Below are 21,079 nucleotides of genomic sequence, written 5' to 3' on the forward strand. Positions count from 1 at the left end.
ACAGGGTCTCTCTGTGTAGTCTTGGCTGTACTGGCCTCACTTTGTAGACTAGGCTGGCCTTGAACTCACAGAGATCCACCTGCCTCTGCCTCCCGAGTGCTGGGATTAAAGGCATGCGCCACCATGCCAGCTTTTGGTTTGTTTGTTTTGTTTTGTTTTGAGGAAGGCTCTTTTAGCAGAGAAGTGAGGAGAATAGGGAACAAGATAAAAACAGCTGAGCATTTACTCTGCAGCCATGCTTGGTATCTTCCCAACAGCAGATAGAAAAGAAACCAAACCTCATTTCAGGGGTAAACACACAGGATCAAGTAAGTTTGCTTGAGACAGGGTCTACTATATAGTCCTGGATGCTCTGGAACTCACTATCAGAATTAGGCTGACCTTGAACTCAGAGGTCAGAGTGATCAGCCTCCTGAATATTGAGGTTAATGGTGTGTGCTGCCAATACTCAGTTAGGACCAGATAAATTGGTATCATCAGTTAGGCGCTGGTGGGGCTTATATTTGACTTATGTCTGTTTGCTAACATATAGCATTTATGTGACAGTAATTATCCTAGCCTTTACCTAAGTTTCTTCATTTAATTGTTCTGTTTCAGAGCTAGGTGCTATGTTGATTCCCAGTTCACAGATAAAGCTATTGAGGCAGACAGATTAAACTTCCTGTCTAGGGTAAATAGTAAACAAAAATCTGTACCACAACTCTGGTATCAAAGGTCAGGGTTTTGTTTTTTTGTTTGTTTGTTTGTTTTTGTTTTTTGCTTGTTCAGTCTCTCATGCTGGCTTTCAGCTTTCTATGCGTCCAAGAACAAACTTAATCCTTAGCCTGAGTCTACTTCCTGCCACAGTCTATGCTTATGTTGTGCTGGCGACTGAACCAGGTACTGGGAAAGCACTCTACCAACTGAGCTACACCCAGGTCTAAGCCCTTTTTAAATGCTGGAACAGAAATTTAATGATCATAGTATGTGATAGCTTATAAAATCTAACTTAATCGCCAATAGTTATGTGACATAAAGACGTGCTCAGATCAAAGGAAATCAAAGCTTAAAATGGCAAAGACATGTCTAAAGAGATTAAAAGCAGGTGTGAAACACGTCCACTGTATCCATTACAGATGGTATTTCTAATGATATCATACCATCTGAAAAAGTCACTGAAAGACTCCCTCGTTCTGCCAGGAATGCCAGCTTACCTAGACGGGCTCTTGTCCGGGGTCCTTGCATCTGACTCCGAAGTTCAGGCCTCAGGTGAAACTTCTTTGCTTCGTCAACTAGATCTCTGCACTGTAAACTACAGCGGATGAAAGGCTAAAATACAGAAGACAGGAGTGAACCAGCCATTTCTAATATTGTAAGAATATGAGGATGCATACAAAGAACCAATTTACTTATGCAGACACAAGAACAGAATGATTTGTACAATTTTAAAGAAGCTGAGCGTGCTGGCTTCATGTCTGCAATCCCAGCACTTGGCAGGCTGAGACAAACAGATTTCTGAGACTTCAGGACAACATAGGGCTACATGCTGACTTGTAGGCCAGGCTGATCTAGAGTGAGACACTGTCTCAAAAAGGCAAGACACATACTCCCTCTCTCTTCTGGAAAAATGTCTTCTCTGAAATAATTTCCCAAAGCTTTCTTGCCTTCCCTCCCACCTTCTCACTCTCCTCTCCTTCTTCCCCCGCTTTCATCCTTTCTTTCTGACAGGGTCTCCTGTAGCCCAGGTTGGTCTGAAACTTATAACATAGCACAGGATAACCTGATGCTTTATCTCCTTTATCTCCCGAGTGCTGAGTTACAGGCATGCATTCATCACTAGCCCAGCACCGTAGCCATATCCCATGGTGCTCTAGGTCGGTGGAGATGGCAAATTGTGGTAAATTTTTTGCCATGTAAGCATGATGACCATCACAAGAACCCACATGAGCCAGGTATGGTGGCGCACACTTTAATCCCAGCACTTGGGAGGCAGAGGCAGGCGGATCACTATGAGTTTGAGGCCAGCCTGGTCTATAGACTGAGTTCCAAGACAGCCAGAACTACACGGAGAAACCCTGTCTCCAACAACCAAACCAAACCAAATAAAACAAAAGCCAGACATGAGGGCTGGAGAGATGGCTCAGAGGTTAAGAGCATTGGCTGTTCTTCCAGAGTCCTGAGTTCAATTCACAGCAACTACATGGTAGCTCACAACCGTCTATAATGAGATCTGGTGCCCTCTTCTGGCCTGCAGTCATTCATGCAGTATAGAATACTATATAAATAAATAAATAAATCTTAAAAAAAGAAAAGCGTCAGACATTGTGCCCTATAGTTGGAATGCCCATACTAGTGGAGAGACAGATAGGTCCCTAGGCTTGTTGCCAGCCCAATCAGAAACTCTGATAAGAGTCCATATCTCAAAAACCAAGGTAGATGCTCTGAGGAACAGCACACAAGATTGACCTCTGGCCTATATATGCATGTATATGTGCACATATACACACATAGGAAATAGATCTCTGTATTAGCATCTGCCCCCACATTCCCCGTACCCTCCCTTACTTTGCTCTTTAGTACAGAAAAATGGTGCATACAGGAAGGTCTCCACACTGGCTGTTAGCTGGAAGGTCAGGCTCCTCTCAAGGCTGTGGCTCTACCCGCTCACTCCCTTCAGGTTCCAATAACCAATTCTCAGCCCAGGCTCTCGGACTGAGACAGAGCTGGTAACAGCTCGGCTCTTCTAGATCTACACCCTCCACTGTCGTACTGCTTCATGTAAGTAAGCCTCCCTTAGAAGTGTACCACTTGGAGCACACCATCCGCTTCCTGTTGGGATCGCTGACTCTATAAGATCTAGTTGATTAGCTTAGATGCCTTGGAGAATCTGTAACAGTAGTGAACACTGCTGTGCACGCCCTGACTCTCAACGCTCCTGCACATGCATACGGGCAACACTGTATGGGGTGCGGAAGGCAGGTGCTGCTTCACTGAGAAAAGGGCGGAGGTCGGCTCCCGAAGGGCCACACAGGAATGCTTGATTTAGGGTGTTAGCCTCCTGATTCTGGCTTCAGAATCTATGCACCAAACCACACAGTAAAGGCGTTCTCAGAAGCTGTGAAGGTTTTCACTATTAGTTGAGCTGGGCGTGGTGGTGCGTGTCTATGGACGCAGTGGGACCCATGGCTTCCTGCTTTCTCTGCCATGCCTTCCTCAGGATGAACTGCCACTTTAAACTGTGAGCCAATATAAGGCCTTGCTTCCCTCAGGTACTTGTGTCAGGAGCATGAAAACTAACAGAAGTTTTAAGAAAGAAGAGGAACATGAGTTTGATTTTATTTTGGTTTCTCGAGACAGGGCTTCTCTGTGTAGCCTTGACTGTCCTGGACTCGCTTTGTAGACCAGGCTGGCCTCAAACTCACAGAGATTCACCTGCCTCTGCCTCCTGAGTGCTGGGAATAAAGGCGTGTGCCACCATGCCCAGCCGGGAAGGTGAATTTGAGATGTGCCATTAACTAGCCAGAATTTCCTTTTTTTTTTTTTTGTGGGGGTGGAGCTCCCTAAACCTACTTTTTGTTTATTTGTTTGAGACAGAGTCTCATATGACCTAGGCTTGTCTTGAACCCTTGATCCTCCTGCTCCCAGGAACCTTCTCTGCCCCTGTCTACCAAGAGTTGTGATTACAGGCCTTCACCACAACAGGCCATGTGAATTTTATAAAGTGAGCAACTAAAAAACTGTTTTTATGGTAACTTTCAAAATGGTGAGATGCTGGTCAAGAGATAACTCAGTTACTGGGCTTCACTATATAAATCAGAGCTTGCCAAAGCAGAATTGTGTAATTTGAGAGAACCTCAACTGAGGAGCTGCCTAGTTGACCGGGTAAGGGTGAGGGCATCTCTGATTAGTGACTGATGTGGGAGGCACCCCTCCTGGACAGGTGCTGGTCCTGGGTTGTTCAGGAAGCAAGCAGTAAGCAGTGTTCCTTCACTGTCTCCGCTTCAGCACCTGCCTCCCGGCTCCTGCTCTGAACTTCTTCCTGCCACGGTTCCCTTAATGATGGACTGCCACGCAAAAGCCAAATAAACCCTGCGTGTCCGTCCCTGCCACAAGTTGCTTTGTGGTCATATTTATCACAGCAACAGAAAGAAAACTAGGACAGCAGCAGTCCGGATCACACATAATGAACATGTGAATTAGGAAACTATCATCAAAAGAGCTAAGTTAGAGCAGTATTTTTATAAACAGCAGAAAGCTCAGCTGCATCAAACCAAGTAAATCAGACTTACTAGGAGTAAAAACACCAGGACTTGCTGCACAAAGCAACTTTTGTCTCTTTTTATCAGAGCAGTTTATAACAATTTATGTTTAACGGAGAAAGAAACACAGTTTATAATAAAACATTCAGAGGCATAGAAAACAAACAGACAACACAGTACAAAATTATATTATGGGTTTTCATACGTGACAGAGGCCTGACTTGCGAGGCTGTGGAGTTGGTGGAGTCCCGGGATGCTGACTGTCTTTGACTTACCTCAGCGTCTATCACGTCTGTGATGTACCGGGGGGTCAGCAGGGGCATCCGGACATACTGCAGGAGCTCAGGCAAGGACTCTTCACGCTCCCTCTTGGCATGCTTCACCCAGTTGATGACAGCCTCAAAGACTGGCTCTTCAGAATCTACCTGTAAACGGATAATTGCACATCACGGATTTTTGTTTTCCCATAAACTAAAAAAAAACAAAAAACAAAAAAAACCAAACCCAAGCTTACTGTCTCCTTTCTGCTCCCTGTCCTCCATTACTGTTATTTCCCATCTTCCAGAAATGTGGAGGTTCTGGGGAAACAATCTTGTCAGATATAAGAAGAGAATTATGTGCAACTTAAAAAGAACTAATAAGCCACGGGTCACATGTTGGCCTTCCTGTCAGAATTGTATCTACTCTTGAATTTTTGTCTGGTCATTTCTGCAACTGTTAGTTAACATGGGAGAGGAAATCTGTTATCCTAATTAAAATTAAAATAATTTTTATCATTGTTGCCTCTGAAGCAGGAACTTTACTTTATCATCATAAATAATGCTGTAGCTTTCAAAGTACGGCCAGCCAGTATCTCACCCCCGTCCCCCCCAGGGTTTCTCTGTGTAGCCCTGGCTATCCTGGGCTCGCTTTGTAGACCAAGTGGGCCTCAAACTCTGCCTCTGCCTCCTCAGTCCTGGGATTAAAGGCCCATGCCTGGCTGGTCAGTCAGCATTTAAACAACGACTCCATATTAGATTCTATGCTGTTTGTGACATAAAGATTCAGGCATTTGGGAAACTTAGACTATACAAGACAAACAGATAAAGTAAGACACATCCTCTACAGTCTATATTATGCCACCAGAAAAGCGGCAGGCAGGAAACCTATGACTTTCCAAAGACAACACCTAGGAGTAGGCCCTATGTTCCCCTAGAAGCCTCTGCACATAGTTAATCTGAGGCTTCTTTCAAAGCATTGACTGTGACTAGATGAAAACAAAAAAATACACCTTTCCCCGAGAATTGTGGTACTTTGGAGAGCGGAAAGATTTTGGCATGTTCTTTCATTTGGTACTAAGTGCCAAATTCTGACTTCACTGGAGCTGATCACACAATAGTGAACAAGTCAAGTGCAGTCCCCGTCTTATCCTTCCAAGTGCTAGGATTGTGAGTGAGTCTCACCAATTATTAATTAGTATACTCTTACTGTGATTACAATTGTACAGGAAAGCAGCAGAGCTATGAGACAAAAATAACAGGAAATTTCTCCATTTAGACTGATAAGTCAGGAAATGTCTCCCTGAAGTATCCATCTGAAATCTGATAGACGAGTAGCAAATAGCCAGGAAGAATGAAAAAAAGAGTACTCAAAGGACCAGAAGTGATAGCACACATGGTAATTCTAGAATAGGGAAGGCTGAGGCAGGAGGACTCCCTACAAAGTGAGTTCAGGGCTAGCCAAGGACACAGAATATGATCTTATCTCAAAGTCCCTAAGACAGAAAAACAAAAAACAAAAACAAAAACAAAAAACAAGAGTGCAGCAAAGCTCTAGACAGAAGCTCCAGTGCTCTGCACAGTCACTGGAGTGGCACTTAAGAACAAGAAACAGAGCTCAGCCCCTCGCTATACTAGCCACACCAGACAGCAAAGCATCTAGTGGCTATCAGACTAGACAAGGGGACTTACTTCTGTCTTCTAAGAATTGTTTATGGGAAGCATTGACGTAGGGCAAAGAGAAGTGGCGCTTGGGGACATCTTAGCTCACTAGTCTGGGGGTGACAGGGTTGGAGGTAAGCACCAGCTGCTGAAGGCATTAGTAAGAGCAGCTGGACATCCTTGGAAGGCTTCAGGCAGGACAGTGATAGACACATGTTTGTAGACTGCTGTGGTGATCATGGGTGGAACACTGAGGAGGGCAAAGAGCTGCAAGATCAGTTCAGTGTTCTCTGGTACAACAGGCTACACTCCAGCTGCGGCAGTCCTGGAGAAATATGAGGTCAAGGCAATCCATCTTACTGACAGATGGTGGGGAGGACGCAGGATATTCATTATTGAGAACATTTTTCTAAGCTGGGCATGGTGGCGCACGCCTTTAATCCCAGCACTCTAGAGGCAAGCAGATCTCTGAGTTCAAGGCCAGCCTGGACTACAGAAAGGAACATTTTTTTAGCCTGGCAGTGGTGGTGCACTTGGGAGGCAGAGGCAGGTGGATCTCTGTGAGTTGGAGGCCAGCCTGGTCTACAAAGCATGTCCAAGACAGCCAGGCCTATACAGAGAAACCTTGTCTTGAAAAACCAAACAAAAAAACAAAAAGTAAATTATTTTCTTTTGGGGCTAGAGAGATGGTTCAGCGGTTAAGAGCACTGGCTGCTCTTCTAGAGGTCCTACGTTCAATTCCCAGCACCCACATAGTGGCTTACAATCACCTGTAATGCGATCTGGTATCCTCTTCTGGGATGCAGGCATATATGCAGGCAGAACACTGTATACATAATAAATAAGTCTTTAAAAAATTATTTTCTTTTTTTAAAAACAAGTAAATTAAAATTGCAGAGCAACTGCTAAATGTGCAGGAAGGTTAATGATTGATAATAGGAAAAAATAAATATTATTCTCAAAGATTTCTTTATGTGTTAGACAAGGCACTGCCACTGAATGCTTGAGCCAGTCCTGTGCACTATGAACTAGTATTATCTATGCTTTATAGAAGAGGAAAACAAAGGCTAGCCATTACCTAACACATCATGGATGCCGTATCTTTTATGAGGTTTAATCATGTGATGCACTGCTTCCCACTGGTTAAGAACTGTTGGCTTTGTGCATGGTGTTTGAGACAGTGTCTCACAGAACACAGACTGTCCTTAAACTAAAGCAACTTGAACCCTTGATCCTGATACCCACCTTTCCACTTCAGTTACAGAATTACAGACTAGCACCTTTTATTTAATAAGAGGAAGTGTTATTTAGCAACTAGAAGTTGAAACATTTGGTTCCAGTTTGGGACTGGTTTATAGAACAAGAAAAAAACCACAGGAAAGAATGCTCAAATTGTTTTCCATTTGGCCTCTGAATATGGCTAGCTATTTGCTCTCTCTGCTGCATCTCATTTTGTCCAGATCTACAGTGGGGCCCAAATGAGCGACAGTTGTGATAATTTCCTAGTGAGGATAACTAGACGTGAACGGGTGGCCGCCTGGTGGTGAGTTCATAACTTAGTGGTTGGGGGAAAAGGTCTTGGGAATACATGGCCTAATCTGAGTTTTGTTGTTGCTGCTGCTGTTTGGACAAAAGGTCTCATGTACCTCAGGCTAGCCCACTAGTCAATATGTAGCAGAGGAAGGTTTTAAACTGATCCTTCCATCTCCACTCCCAAGTGCTGGAAATACAGGCATAAGCTACTACACCCACCTTTGAAGTTTTTTCCCTGTTGTCGTCTTCTTGAGGCAAGGTTTTTTCTATAGTTCAGGGTGCCGCTGAGCTTCACAGCTCTGCCTCTAGAATGCTAGGGTTCTAGATGTATGGCACCACATCTAGCTGATTGCCTAGATTTGAGCCCTGACTCCTATCACTTACTTAACTATAGTGGTGTGATGGTTAACCTCTGAGCCAGTTCCTGATAACTGCAGACAGATGTAAGGACCAAATTAGGTGGACGCTCCAGGAATGACGACATAAGGACAGACGATCTAGAGCTGGGTCCAGCATGGCTCAGTGGTAGAGTACTTGCCTACCATACTCAAATCTACCAATTACAAACTCTAACACAGAAGCATGAAAGAAAAGAGCTGTGGTGGGGGGAGGGAAAGAGAGTGGATGCTCCAAGGGACAGTGCTTTTCACTGTGAGTACTCAGGGAACCTTTGAAAAGTAACCACAGTGAATGCTAAGTCCTATTTTATTATGACTGGTAGCACTTACTATCTTCACTGTATTGTCTAATACAGAGACAAATCAAGAAGAGCCATGATGGGCGTGGTGGCGCAATCTTTAATCCCAGTACTCGAGAGGTAGAGGCAGGTGGATTGCTGAGTTTGAGGCCAGCCTGGTCTACAAAGCAAGTCTAGGACAGCCAAGGCTACACACAGAGAAACTGTCTCGAAAAACCAAAAAGTAAAATAAAATAAAAATTTAAAAGGAGTAATATTTTTCTAACTACTGGTTCCTAAATATAAAGAGTGTACTTTGTGACCATGCCTCCCACATCCGTACAAGAATATAAGGTCCTGTACCATGACAGTGAGAACAGGGCAGTCAGCAGCATCTCTGATACAGCCTCGCTAGACTGCTATGGAAGTCAAGCTGGGGAATAATTTCCCTCTAGGTCCAAACAATTTACCAATTGTTCTCATAAGCTTCGCCTTACAACAGTTGCTTTAAAAAGGTATAGAGCAATCATTGGCTAAAATTCAATAAAAGTAAGTGTAACACCTTTCATTTTATATCATAAACATCTGTTTTCTACCCTATCAGAACAGAGACCATTTGTTTTACACAAAGTGTGTCACAGAAGCTGGGCGTGGTGGTTCGTGCCTGTAACTCCAGCACTCAGGAAGGCAGAGGCAGGCAGATGGATGTGGACTGGCTTTGCAGACCAGGCTGACCTCAAACCTAGAGAGCAGAGCCTCCCAAGTGCTGGGATTAAAGGCCTGCACCACCCACCTGACTGCCATAGAATTTCTTTAAATAGCAAACTTTACTACACTGTTAAAAGTAGTAAATCAGGGGCTGGAGAGATGGCTCAGTGGTTAAGAGCACTGCCTGCTCTTCCAAAGGACCCGGGTTCAATTCCCAGCACCCACATGGCAGCTCACAACTGTCTGTAACTCCAGTTCCAAGGGATCTGACACCTTCACACTAATGCACATAAAATAAAACTAAATAAATTATTTAAAAAAAAAAAAAGTAGTAAATCAATCCTGAAACTTTCTAATGCCCTTCTTATCTAAGCTGAGGAACAGATGCCTAGTAATGTATTTCAGTGGAGAAATAAAACAGCAAACATATGACCCAGGCCTTGGCTCTAGAGAATCCTTCGCCAAGCTAAAGAATAGTCCACTGGAGATTAAAGCTATGGGCTTCAAAGACCTCATTAGACCTCTGTTGGACTCCTCACCCCATTGCTACCTACTAACCTACCAACACCACCACGCAGCCAGTGGCTAACAGCATTGCATGGAAATTTACCTTACTTCCAGGTTCTGCTCATTTAATTGCTCACCACTGGAATGCATATATTTGATGTATGGGTAGGGTTTTCCCCATAAATATGCAAATAAATAAAAAATTTTGGCACCAATATGGGTATTTGGTTGTGAAGCCATAATATGGACACAGTCGCTCCATCCTGCTCTGTAATTCTTGGAATGGCCCAGTTTTAAAGCAACGGTAGCTGCACGGCAGATGTGTACCTGGATCTCATCGCACTTGATCAGCTTCTCCACCTCTCCTTGACTCAGAAGAATGAACTCTTCATGCTGTACCACTTCAGGAAAATGCTTCTGGCTAAAGACCTCAGCTGCTTGCATCAGGTCAACGCAATTGTGAGTTTCAGCAAAATCCCTGATACCCAGGCAATTAGACGGGTCCAACTGACTTTCTAAGAACTCACAGCAGGCTTGTTTCACACCTAGGACAAACACAGGCAGTGAGCACACTTCAGGGTACTTGGCCAGTGTGAAGTGTCTTTACATTCTTGGATCTTAGCATCTTCTCTAAACGGTTATCAGAGGAATCCTGGCTCCACACCTTAACACACAAATTAGAACCTTTATGGTCCAGGCACTCAAATATTATCTCTGTCTAAGTACTATGTCACCTTTAAAAGACCTTTACACTTGCTTCTGCCTCATCTTTAAAATGAGTGTAGCAAGTCCAAACTAGCTTCAGGGACACTCATCAGAAGCTACAAACTCTTAGCCACTGGAACCAATCTAAAAGCAGCCACAAATTTACTATGTTCTTATATTCTACAGAGTTAAGATTTACTTATTTTTATTTTGTGTGTAAATATTAGGTCTGTACATATATAAACGCAGTGTGGCGTGCAGCGCCCCCATGGAGGTCAGACTTGTCAGATCCCTTAGAACTGGAGCTGAAGGCAGTTGTGAGTCACCACGTGACTGCTGGGAGTCAGCCCCAGGGTCTCCGCAGGACAAGTGCGCCCAATCACCGAGCCTTCTCTCCAGCCCCTATATCAAACTTACGTTAAAACTCCACTGAAGGAAAACAATCCCGTAATTCTCTAACTAGGAAATTCAAAAGAGAAGTTTGATATGTAGAAAGGCAGCATTTTGCTAGTCTAGCACTCAGCATGCACAAGGTCCTGAGTTCAATCCCTAGCACTGGAAAAAAGAAAAGTCTAGCGCAGGAACTCAATTCTGAAAAAGCCCAGTGGGGGAAAAAAGTTAAAAAAACAAAAAAAAAGCTAGGTGGTAGTGGCGCACGCCTTTAATCCCAGCACTCGGGAGGCAGAGGCAGGCGGATCACTGTGAGTTCGAGGCCAGCCTGGACTACAAAGCAAGTATAAACCCTGTCTCAAAAACCAAAAAAAAAAGAAAAAAGAAAACAAAAACAAAAAAGTCCCAGTGCATGAACTCAGTTCCTTTTTGTTTTGGCTTGGCTTTTTGATGCAGTCTCTTACTATGTAGCCCTGACTGGCCTAGAGCTGACAATATAGACAGACTGGTCTCAACTCACGGATATCTGTCTATATCTCTCTCCCAAGTGCTAGGATTACAGATTCTTATTACAACACTGGGCAGAAGCTTAATTCCTCTTCATCTTCTAACTCTGCACGTAGTGCACTCACTCCCCATGACTTCAGTCTTCTATTATAAGTGGACATGCGGGTCATCCCTTTGATCCCAGCACCCAAGCAGCTAAAAGGACATAAACTCAAGGCCAGCTTGGACTACACAGTGAGACTCTTGCCTAAAACAAACAAATGGTAAGAATGTTTCAGTTATGTGGGTATATGGAAGTGGAGGTTAAAAGAGACAGGCCCCTGGTTATCATGGTAGACAGCTGTAATCCCAGTACTCAGGACGCTGAGGCCAGAGGATAGAATCAGGACCAACCTGGTTACAGTTCAGGGCCCGCCTTGTCTACCAATGTAGACCAAAACAAAGAAAAGGTACACAAGAAAACAGACTAGAAACCAGAAGGAGGACCATTTCTAATGAAGTGAAAAATTATATTTTAACTGTTACACATCAATTTAAATTTATTTTATTTACCTTTTTTTTTGAGACATGGCCTTCCTATGTAGCCCACGCTGTTTCTCCTTTTCACATGCTAGGCAAATTTACTTCGTTTTATTAATTTGATTGTTTTGTTTTCCTGAGACAGGGTTTCTTTGTGAAGCCTTGACTGTCCTGGAACTAGCTCTGTAGACCAGGCTGACCTCCAACTCACAGAGATCTGCTTGCCTCTGCCTCCTGAGTGCTGGGATTAAAAACATGTGCTACCATTGTCTAGCATAAATTTAACTTTCAAAAGATATTTTAAGGCAGCCATGGTGGTGCATGTCTTTAATTCCAGCACTTGGGAGGCAGAAGCAGGTAGATATCATTAAGTTCAAGGCCAGCCTGGCCATCAACTTATAGACAGACAGCCACAGTTACATAGTGAGACCCTGTCTCAAAAACCAAAACCAAAAACAAACTAGGGAACTGGAGAGATGGCTCAGCAGTTAAAAGCATTGTTAGTCTTAAAGAAAGATCTAGGTTCAATTCTCAGCACCCAGAACACAGTTCACAACTGCCTGTAACTCCAGTTCCTGGGGATCTGACACCCTCTTCTGACCTCTGGGGCCATTAGAGGTCATATGTTTGAGCATAACGCTTATATACAATTTTTCAAAAAATGATAAAAATAACCATAAATAAAATTTAAGAAAATATTTTACATGATTCAAAGGCTTAAAGATAGTTACAGGTTTATGAGAAAAGTCCTCTTAGGCTCTCCATGCACACAGCCATCTAGTGACAAGGTAAACAAACAGCATCGCCAGAGGCAACAGGCACTGTGAGTACTGTGTATGTGTAGTAAGGACGTGTCTAGAGCTTCCACTCTTCTTTGGCTTAGCTTACTTATCTTATGTGTATGGGTGCTGTACCTGCATGTGTATCTGTGTACTAGTTTATTGCCTGGTGCCCAAAAGAGGGCACCTGGAAGTGAAGTTATAACATAGTTGTGAGCCATCAAGTGGGTGCCGGACACAACCACTGAGACATCGCTTGGTTTGGTTTTGTGACATAGTCTCATTTTGTAGACTAAAATTAGCTTAAAACTAATACTCAGGCAGGCTGTAAGTTCAAGGGCAGCCTGGTCTAGGACAGTCAAGGCTACACAGAGAAACCGTGTCTCAAAAAAGCCAACCAACCAAGCAAGCAAAAAAAAAAAAAAAAAAAAAAAAAAAAAAAAAACCTAGTACTCAATCCTCGTGTCTCAGCTGCATATGTGATAGGGTTATTGGTGTTAGCCACCACACCTGGCTCTTCCTTTTTTTGTTTTTTTGTTTGTGTGTGTGTGTGTTGGGTTTGTTTTTGCTTTTGTTTTTCAAGACAGGGTTTCTCTGTGTAGCCTTGGCTGCCCTAGACTCACTTTGTAGAGTAGGCTGGCCTGGAACTCACAGAGATCCTCCTGCCTCTGCCTCCTGAGTGCTGGGATTATTGGTGTTAGCCACTATATCTGGCTCTTCCATATTTTTAAAAACAGACAGTTTAAATGTTTTCTTTTTCAAGAGCCAAATACTCTTATTTGGAGATATTCTTTTGTATTCTCTTGAATACATCTGATCTTTCATGCTTCTAGACTGGTCTCTGAACGTCTCTTAATTAATTTTATATCAATGGAAACACTCCAGGGCTAATGTGTCATGAACAAGGCCACCTTTTATTGTCTGTACCTTTGAGCTGAAGTAGACAGGCTGCAGGGAGCAGTTCTTGAACATTCTCCACCGTCACATGTACTGTCTCTGTGTACACAAAGTCCAACAGGATCTCCATGGTAGAAGCAGTTAACCCTTGAATGTCAACATAAGGCTTCCCCTTCTCTGAAAGCTGAGAAGTCATGAGGTAGGAGAGAATGGTACTTGTAATTCCACAAGACAGAACCTAAGTCTTAAGAGTTTAAAGGAATGTTGGTACTAATTAAATATGCATCGTTAAATATACAATCTGGGACTGGAGAGATGGCTCAGTAGTAAGAGCACTGGCTGCTCTTCCAGAGGACCTGAATTCAATTCCCGGCACCCACATGGCAGCTCCCAACCATCCATAACACCAGTTCCAGGGCGTCAATGCCATTTTCTGACCTTCACAGACATCAGGGACACATGTGAAACACAGTCATACATGCAGGCAAAACACTCAAAATAGTTTTATAAAAAATTTAAAATTATAATCTATTTGATTTGAATCGTATATAGCAAGTATGGCAAGTATTTGTAAATCTTCAATTAAAGTAGGCAGTTGGCTATATTCCTGGGTGTGAACAGTGGAATATCAAATTTTCTAGAGAATAATTAACCTGACTCCATATTAAAATTAACAGACGTTTTAGAGAACAGAATACAAAACTTTCATAAGCATACAGCTTGTGCCTTTATGACATACAACTCTTTCTGTCCTCTCCTACCCACCACCCATATACTATATAGCTGTGGCTGACTTGGTTTTCAGTTTGTAGCCCAAACTGTCCCTGAACTTGTAGCCTCCTCCCACCCCAGACTTCTGAGGGCTGGGATTACAGGCATTTGCCACCATGTATGGCTAAAATAGAAATATCCATGAAATTTCATGCTAATAGGACTCTCAGATTTATAGTTATGACCTCCTCCCAAATTACCACATTCCTCTCTCTCATCTGCCCTCAGACTACATCTAGAAAGAACAGACCTCGCAGACCATTTTAAGAGGCTCCTCTGTAAACACTATTTGAGCTTGGGAGGGGCAAGAGGACTGCGGTCATCAAGAGCTCCTGTAGGCTATGCATGACACCCCATATCAAAACAAGATCAAAAGCAAATGCTAAGCAAAACCTCAAGAGCCCTAGGGCAGAGACAGGCAGATCCCATGACTCACCAGTCAAACAGCAAGCTCAGGGTTCAAGTTCAGAGAGGAGAGGAGAGAGAGAAGAGAGTAGAGAGCAGAGAAAGGAGGAGAAGGAGGGGAGAGGAGGAGAAGGAGGGGAAGGAAAGAGAGGGGAGAGGAGGAGAGGGAGGGGAGAGGGGAGGGGAGGAGAGGGAGAAGAGGGAAAAGGCAGAGAGAGAGAGAGAGAGAGAGAGAGAGAGAGAGAGGAGAGGAGAGGAGAGAGAAGAGAGAGGATGGGGGGGGATGAGACCCTGTCTCATAAAGTAAGGTGGGATGGGGTTAAGGAGACATGAGATGTAACCCTGGCCTCACTATATACTCAAGTGAGCTCACATATACAAACTCTTATTACAACACTCTTATCTACTCCCATTATTAACTAAATGACATTGTCATATTTGATTTCTCTATCAGCCCAAAGTAACAAAAAGGCACTCTTTATTTTTATTTTTTTAAGATTTTTTAAATTTATTATTTATACAGTATTCTGCCTGCATGTGTGTCTATACGCCAGAAAAGGGCACCAGATCTCACTGTAGATGGCTGTGGTTGCTGGGAATTGAACTCAGGACCTTTGGAAAAACAGACAGTGCTCTTAACCTCTAAGCCATCTCTCCAGCCCCCCAAAAAGCATTCTTAAAAAACAAGAACAAAAACAAAACCCAAACCCTAGGCAGATGGTAGCATGCACCTTTAATGTTAGTACTCTGGAGGCAGAGGCAGGTGGATCTCTATGAGTTCAAGGCCCGCCTGGTTTACAGAGGGAGTTCTAGGATAGCCAGGGCTATACAGAGAAACCCTGTTTCAAACAAACAAACAAACAAACAAACAAACAAGAAAATCAATCCCTTATGTAAATAAATTAAAAAAGCATTAGTGGCACACACCTTTTTAAAAAATATATAGATTCATTTATTTATTATTTATATAGTATTCTGCCTGCATGAGAGCCAAAAGAGGGTACCAGATCGCATTATAAATGGTTATGAGCCACCATGTTGTTTCTGGGAATTGAATTCAGGACCTTTGGAAGAACAGTCAGTGCTCTTAACCTCTAAGCCATCTCTCCAGCCCCAAGTGGCACACACCTTTAATCCCAGCATTCTAAAGTCAGGTGGATCTCTGAGTTCAAAGCCAGCCTGGTCTACAGGAGTTCAAAGACAGGCTCCGAGAATCCCTTAAAAAAAAAAAAGGGTGGGGCTGGAGAGATGGCTCAGAGGTTAAGAGCACTGGCTGCTCTTCCAGAGGTCCTGAGTTCAATTCCCAGCAACCACATGGTGGCTCACAACCATCTATAATGTGATCTGATGCCCTCTTCTGGACTGCAGGTGTACATGCAGACAAAGTGCTATATACATAATAAATACATTAAAAAAAAAAAAAAAGAAAGAAAGAAAGAGAGAGAGAAAAAAAGAAAGAAGAATCACGTATTAGAGGAAATGAGGCTTTTTTTCCCCCACGAGACTCCAGAAATGTCTCAATGTTGAAAAAACAGTGCAGGCAGACTTTCTCCAGGGCAGTGGCAAACAGGACATAGAATACAATTAGCGGCTGGCAGTCTTAGCCCGTTTGTTTCATGCTCAGTATGAAACACTCCTTCCCAAGCTGAATGCCAATGTTTGGGGCAGAATCATAGAGACCAGTACAGGATAGAGATCTGTGCTGTATGCAAGATGGTTTGTAAATTAGCCCAGATCAGATGGGCGTGGTGGCGTGCACCTTTAATCCCAGTACTTGGGAGGCAGAGCCAGGAGGCCAGGAGGCCAGGAGGACCGTTGTGAGTTCAAGGCCAGCCTGATCTACAACATGAGTCTAGGACAGCCAAGGCTGTCTCAAAAAAACCAAAAATAAATAAATAAATAAAATAAAAATACAAAAGCCCAGATTAGCCAGAATGACCTGACAGCTTTTTATTTCTCCTACTAGCCTTATGACTGAGCACAGGAGTTAAGAACTAGGAGTTCTCAAGCTATGTGACCTTGGACAAGCATTTATTGAGATCTTCACTTATAAAATGAAATGGTAGTACGTACCCCTAGGGTAAATGATAAACATGGCACTGTAACTGGGCTCATAAGTATAGTTGTTATTATTATGATACTTCTTCATATTTGATTCTAGCAATTACTTCTTCATTATAGTGATGGGTATTTTTATTTTTTTGATTTTTATTTTATGTGCATTGGTGTTTTGTCTGCACGTTTGCCTGTGTCAATGTGTTGGATCCCCTTGAGCTGGAGTTGTGGACACTTGGGAGCTGGCATGTCAGTTCTGGGAATTGAAGTCATGTCCGCTGGAAGAGCAGCCAGTGCTGCTAACTGCTGAGCCATCTCTCCAGCCCCATGGTGATAAGTACTAACTAAAGAAAACACTGGTGGTTAGAGATACTTTTTAAAGAGCCTTATCAGAGCCGGGCATGGTGGCACGCCTATAATCTCCGTACTTAAGGAGACTGAGGCAGAAAGATGGAGTATTTCAGACCAACTTGGGTATAAGATTGTCTCAAAAATAGATGCACGCACACCCAAATCAGAGGGTTGGAGAGATTATTAAAAACACTTGCAGCACCCACAGCAGGTGGCTCACAGCCACGGTAACTCGAGCTCTAGGCAATCTGATGCCCACTGGACACCAAGGGCACCTGCTTGAACATGATGCACATACAAGTCATGCAGGCATATACACATACACATAACTTAATCTTAAAAACAAACAAGAAACTAAACAAAAAAACTAAAAGGTCAGCATAATGAAATAATTCAGATAGATGTCTAAATTTAAATACATAATTATTCATATAACTTAAACTTAAAATATTTATAAAGACTTGTTTAAATATTTTTATTTTTGCTTTTCAGAAACTTTTAAGCTAGGAGGTAGTTGCTCATGCCTTTAATCCCAGCACTTAATAGGCAGAGGCAGGTGATCTCCAGGCTCAAAGCTGGTTTGGTATACACAATGAGTTCCAGGACAGAAAGGACTACACAGAGAAACCCTATGTTAAGAGAAAAAAAAAGGGGGGGGGGGTAGATGGGGGCAGACAGAAGACAGACACACACGCGTGCGCGCCACAGCTGGTTTTCTCCTTCCACCATGTGGGTCCCAGGGATTAGAATCAGGTCCATCAGGTTTGGTAGAAAGTATCTTTACTTGCTGGCCCTACTTTTTAAAAACGTTAATTAATTTTGTTTCTGGAGAAAATGTCTCATATAGCCTAGAATGGCCTAAAACTTTGTATGTAGGCAGGGGTGGTCTTGAACTTGTGGCTTTGTGTATTAGACCAACTGAACTACATTCCCTGCCCTTGTCTTTGTGAGACACAGTCTCACCATGAGGCCAGCCTTGAACTCCTCCTGATCCTCCTGTCTCCACCTACTCCTTCCCACATTATAGACATGTGCTAAGTTAATATTGCACAGCCATTCACTAAATCCCCTTCTTCCTCTCATTCGAAGTCAGCCTGAAATCTATATCAGTGGAATAAATATTCATTTTCTACAATTATTGGTAACTTGAAAGAGAAAGCTATCATGCCTTATTCAGAGCTTACTATTTAACTAACACATCATACAAATTCACTGGTTTACCAAATTTTATTTTTTAAAGATTTTATTTATTTATTAAGAATACAGTACTCTGCCTGCATGTATGCCAACATGCCAGAAGAGGTCATCAGATCACACTATAGATGGTTGTAAGCCACCATGTGGTTGCTGGGAATTGAACTCAGGACCTCTGGAAGAGCAGACAGTGCTCTTAACCTCTGAGCCATCTCTTCAGACCTACCAAAATTTATTTATTTTTGCATTGCTGAGTGCTTTTAGATGGGTGTTATTCTGCAGTCCAGATGGCCTCAGCTTATAGTGATCCTCCTGCTGTCAGGATTTTAAGTGTGAGCCACTACATCTGGTTTCAAATTTATATTCTATTTATTGAGAGCTTGTTTGGGAGTTCTAACGGGGAAGAGCTCTTACACTCTCGACCAAAGAACAGTATGTGGGAAACATCGCTGACTAAGCAGCCCCTTCAGAAGACACACAGGAGCAGTAGAGAAAGAAAGGGACACTCACCTAGCTGGCCAGACAGATGAGCCAGATTGACCCTGGTGACCAATGGGCTGACATGGCCGGAGCACCAACACATGCTGCTTTGTTCTTGGAAGAGGAGGACTACAAGGTTACAAATGTGAACGTCTCTATGCAGCAGTGCCTTGCACTTACCTCACTGGTGAACATGGCGCAGAAATAATCACTGCAGGCAGCCAGCACAATCCGATGGGCAGGGAAGTCCTTCTGCTCCACTCTCAGCGTCACGTCACAGAGGGTATTGCTCTTCCGGAGGGAGTTCATAGAGTTGAGGATGGACTTGGCGTGAGTATTTGTCATTATGTCTTTGGGGGCCATAATGCCGCCCATCAAGCACTGTGGAGAACAAAGGAGCCCTTGGACAATGCAGCTACAGGTGGAAAGGTCATATTGAAGACATGGGAAATCAAACACACAATGCGCTTTACAAATGAAGGAGCTAAAAAGGGTTCCTTAAACGCAAACTTCCACAAATACAGAACACTCCTGACCCTAGTGCTACCACACTCTAGCTAGCTCCAACTCCAGGAAAAGCGATCTCTTCCTCCGAATTCCACATGTTCTACATCTTTGGATTCAATCAAGCAAGGATCAAAATATCCAAAAAAATAAAGTACTGATTTTAAACACGTACAGACTTTTATTATTTTCCCGAAATAATACTATCTTAGTCATAGTTACTAATGCTGTGATAAAACATCAACCAAAAAGCAACACGGGGAGAAAAGGGTATATTTGGCTTACATATCCTGAGTCACAGTCCACTGAGGGGAGCAGAGGTGGGAACTCAAACTGAGCAGGAAACAAAACTCCAGGTGGTGGAGCCAATGCAGAGGGCATGGAGATGGCTTACTGGCTTGCTCCTCAGGGCTGGCTCAATTTCCTTTCCTTTCTTTTCTTTTCTTTGTTTATTGAGACAGGTTTCTCTGTGTAGCCCTGGCTGTCCTGAAACTAACTCTGTAGACTAGGCTGTCCTCGAACTCACAGAGACCTGCCTGCTTCTGCCTCCCAACTGCCAGTATTAAAGGTGTGAGACACTATTCATCTACCTCAGGCCCACTAGCCCAGGGGTGGCACAGTGAGCCGAGCCCTCCCCGATCAATCAATAATTTAAAATATGCCCTACCAGCTTGTATGCTTGTAGCCTGATGTTCTGTAGGCATTTGCTTTTTCTTTTTTTTTTTAAGTTTGTTTATTTATTTAATGTATATGCATGCTTTATCTGCATACACCTGCAGGCCGGAAAAGGGCATCAGATCACAGTTTAGATGGATGTGAGCCACCATGTGGTTGCTGGGAACTGAACTCAGGACCTCTGGAACTGTAGGCGGTGCTCTTACCCACTGAGCCTAAGGCTCCCTCCTCTCAGCTGAGCATAGCTTATGTCATGCAGACATAAAACTAGCCGGCACAAATACAGTACAACAAACCTTTTATTTAAGATATGAGAAGTAATCCAGAACTGTCTTAATGTATATAGGATGTGCACGGAGGATATGCAAATACTATGCATGTGACTCTAAATGACTTCAGAGCCAGTTGTGGTGGTACAGCCTCTGCAATCCAAACTCAGGAGACTACAGTAGATTGCTGCAAGCTGGCGGCCACCCTGACCCATGTTCCAGGACAGCCAGGGCTCCAAAAGGAGACTCTATCTCAACAAAACAAAACAAAACAAAACCAAAGAAGATCAGCATACTCAGATTTTGGTATCTATTCCTAGAACCAATTCCCTATGGGTATCAGAGAATGACAAAAACTGCAGTTTCCAAGTCGGGTGTGGTGCTGCACACTTATAGTTCCAGCACTGAGGAAGCAGAGGCTGGCAGATTGCTCGGAGTTCAAGGCCAGCCTGGTCTACAAAGGCCACACAGAGAAACCCTGTCTCAAAAAAAAAAAGTTTTTTTGCAAAGTTCACTTGCATTGATCAGTTGAATGATTATGTATTTGAAAGGCAACGTGAGGAATACTTTCCTGAGCGGACAAACTTTAGTCATACTATTTACCTCCTTAGAACACATTCTGGGGAATGCAGTAGAGATGTTTATGAAAACAGTTTTTTTTTTATTGAGGATGCAAAACTTTCTGAAATAAACCAAGGGGGGAGGGGGAGAGGAAAGAAAAGAAAAAAGAAAAAGAAAGAAAGAAAGAAAGAAAAAGAAACTATTCTTCCCAAATCCACAATCCTAACTTCTGAAGATTAAAACTGCAGTTCTCAATTCTCATCTTCTGTTTAGTAGCAACCTCATACTCGCTCCAGCAATTCTGCAATGTCTATTTTACATAAAAGGAGATGATTCACTACAGTAGATGTTTTTTGTTTTAAAAGCTTTCCTTAAGTCAACCTAGGTTCAACTGTGGGATGCAAGAAACCCTTGGGGACTTGCTGAATTCTAGGCA

At 43.1% G+C, this 21,079-nt stretch overlaps 1 protein-coding gene across 3 annotated transcripts in view; it reads right to left on the reverse strand.

Annotated features, from left to right (window-relative positions):
- KLHL12 (kelch like family member 12) overlaps positions 1-21,079 on the reverse strand; it is a 32,474-nt gene that overhangs the window by 10,059 nt on the left and 1,336 nt on the right. The window contains exons 2-6 of one of the 3 annotated variants that reach the window (XM_084796268.1): positions 18,815-19,015; positions 13,409-13,562; positions 9,909-10,126; positions 4,514-4,663; positions 1,194-1,308 (exon numbers count right to left, since the gene is read on the reverse strand). In XM_084796268.1, the coding sequence (XP_084652394.1) occupies positions 1,194-1,308; positions 4,514-4,663; positions 9,909-10,126; positions 13,409-13,562; positions 18,815-19,009 (832 nt within the window). In that variant the 5' untranslated portion in view covers positions 19,010-19,015. Of the gene's footprint in view, positions 1-1,193; positions 1,309-4,513; positions 4,664-9,908; positions 10,127-13,408; positions 13,563-18,814; positions 19,016-21,079 lie in introns of those variants that run through there. The other 2 variants (XM_084796270.1, XM_084796269.1) reach the window with 2 other exon arrangements.

The sequence above is a fragment of the Acomys minous genome (genome assembly GCF_964271855.1).
Source record: "Acomys minous genome assembly, chromosome: 1".
In the NCBI taxonomy this organism is placed as follows: domain Eukaryota; kingdom Metazoa; phylum Chordata; class Mammalia; order Rodentia; family Muridae; genus Acomys; species Acomys minous.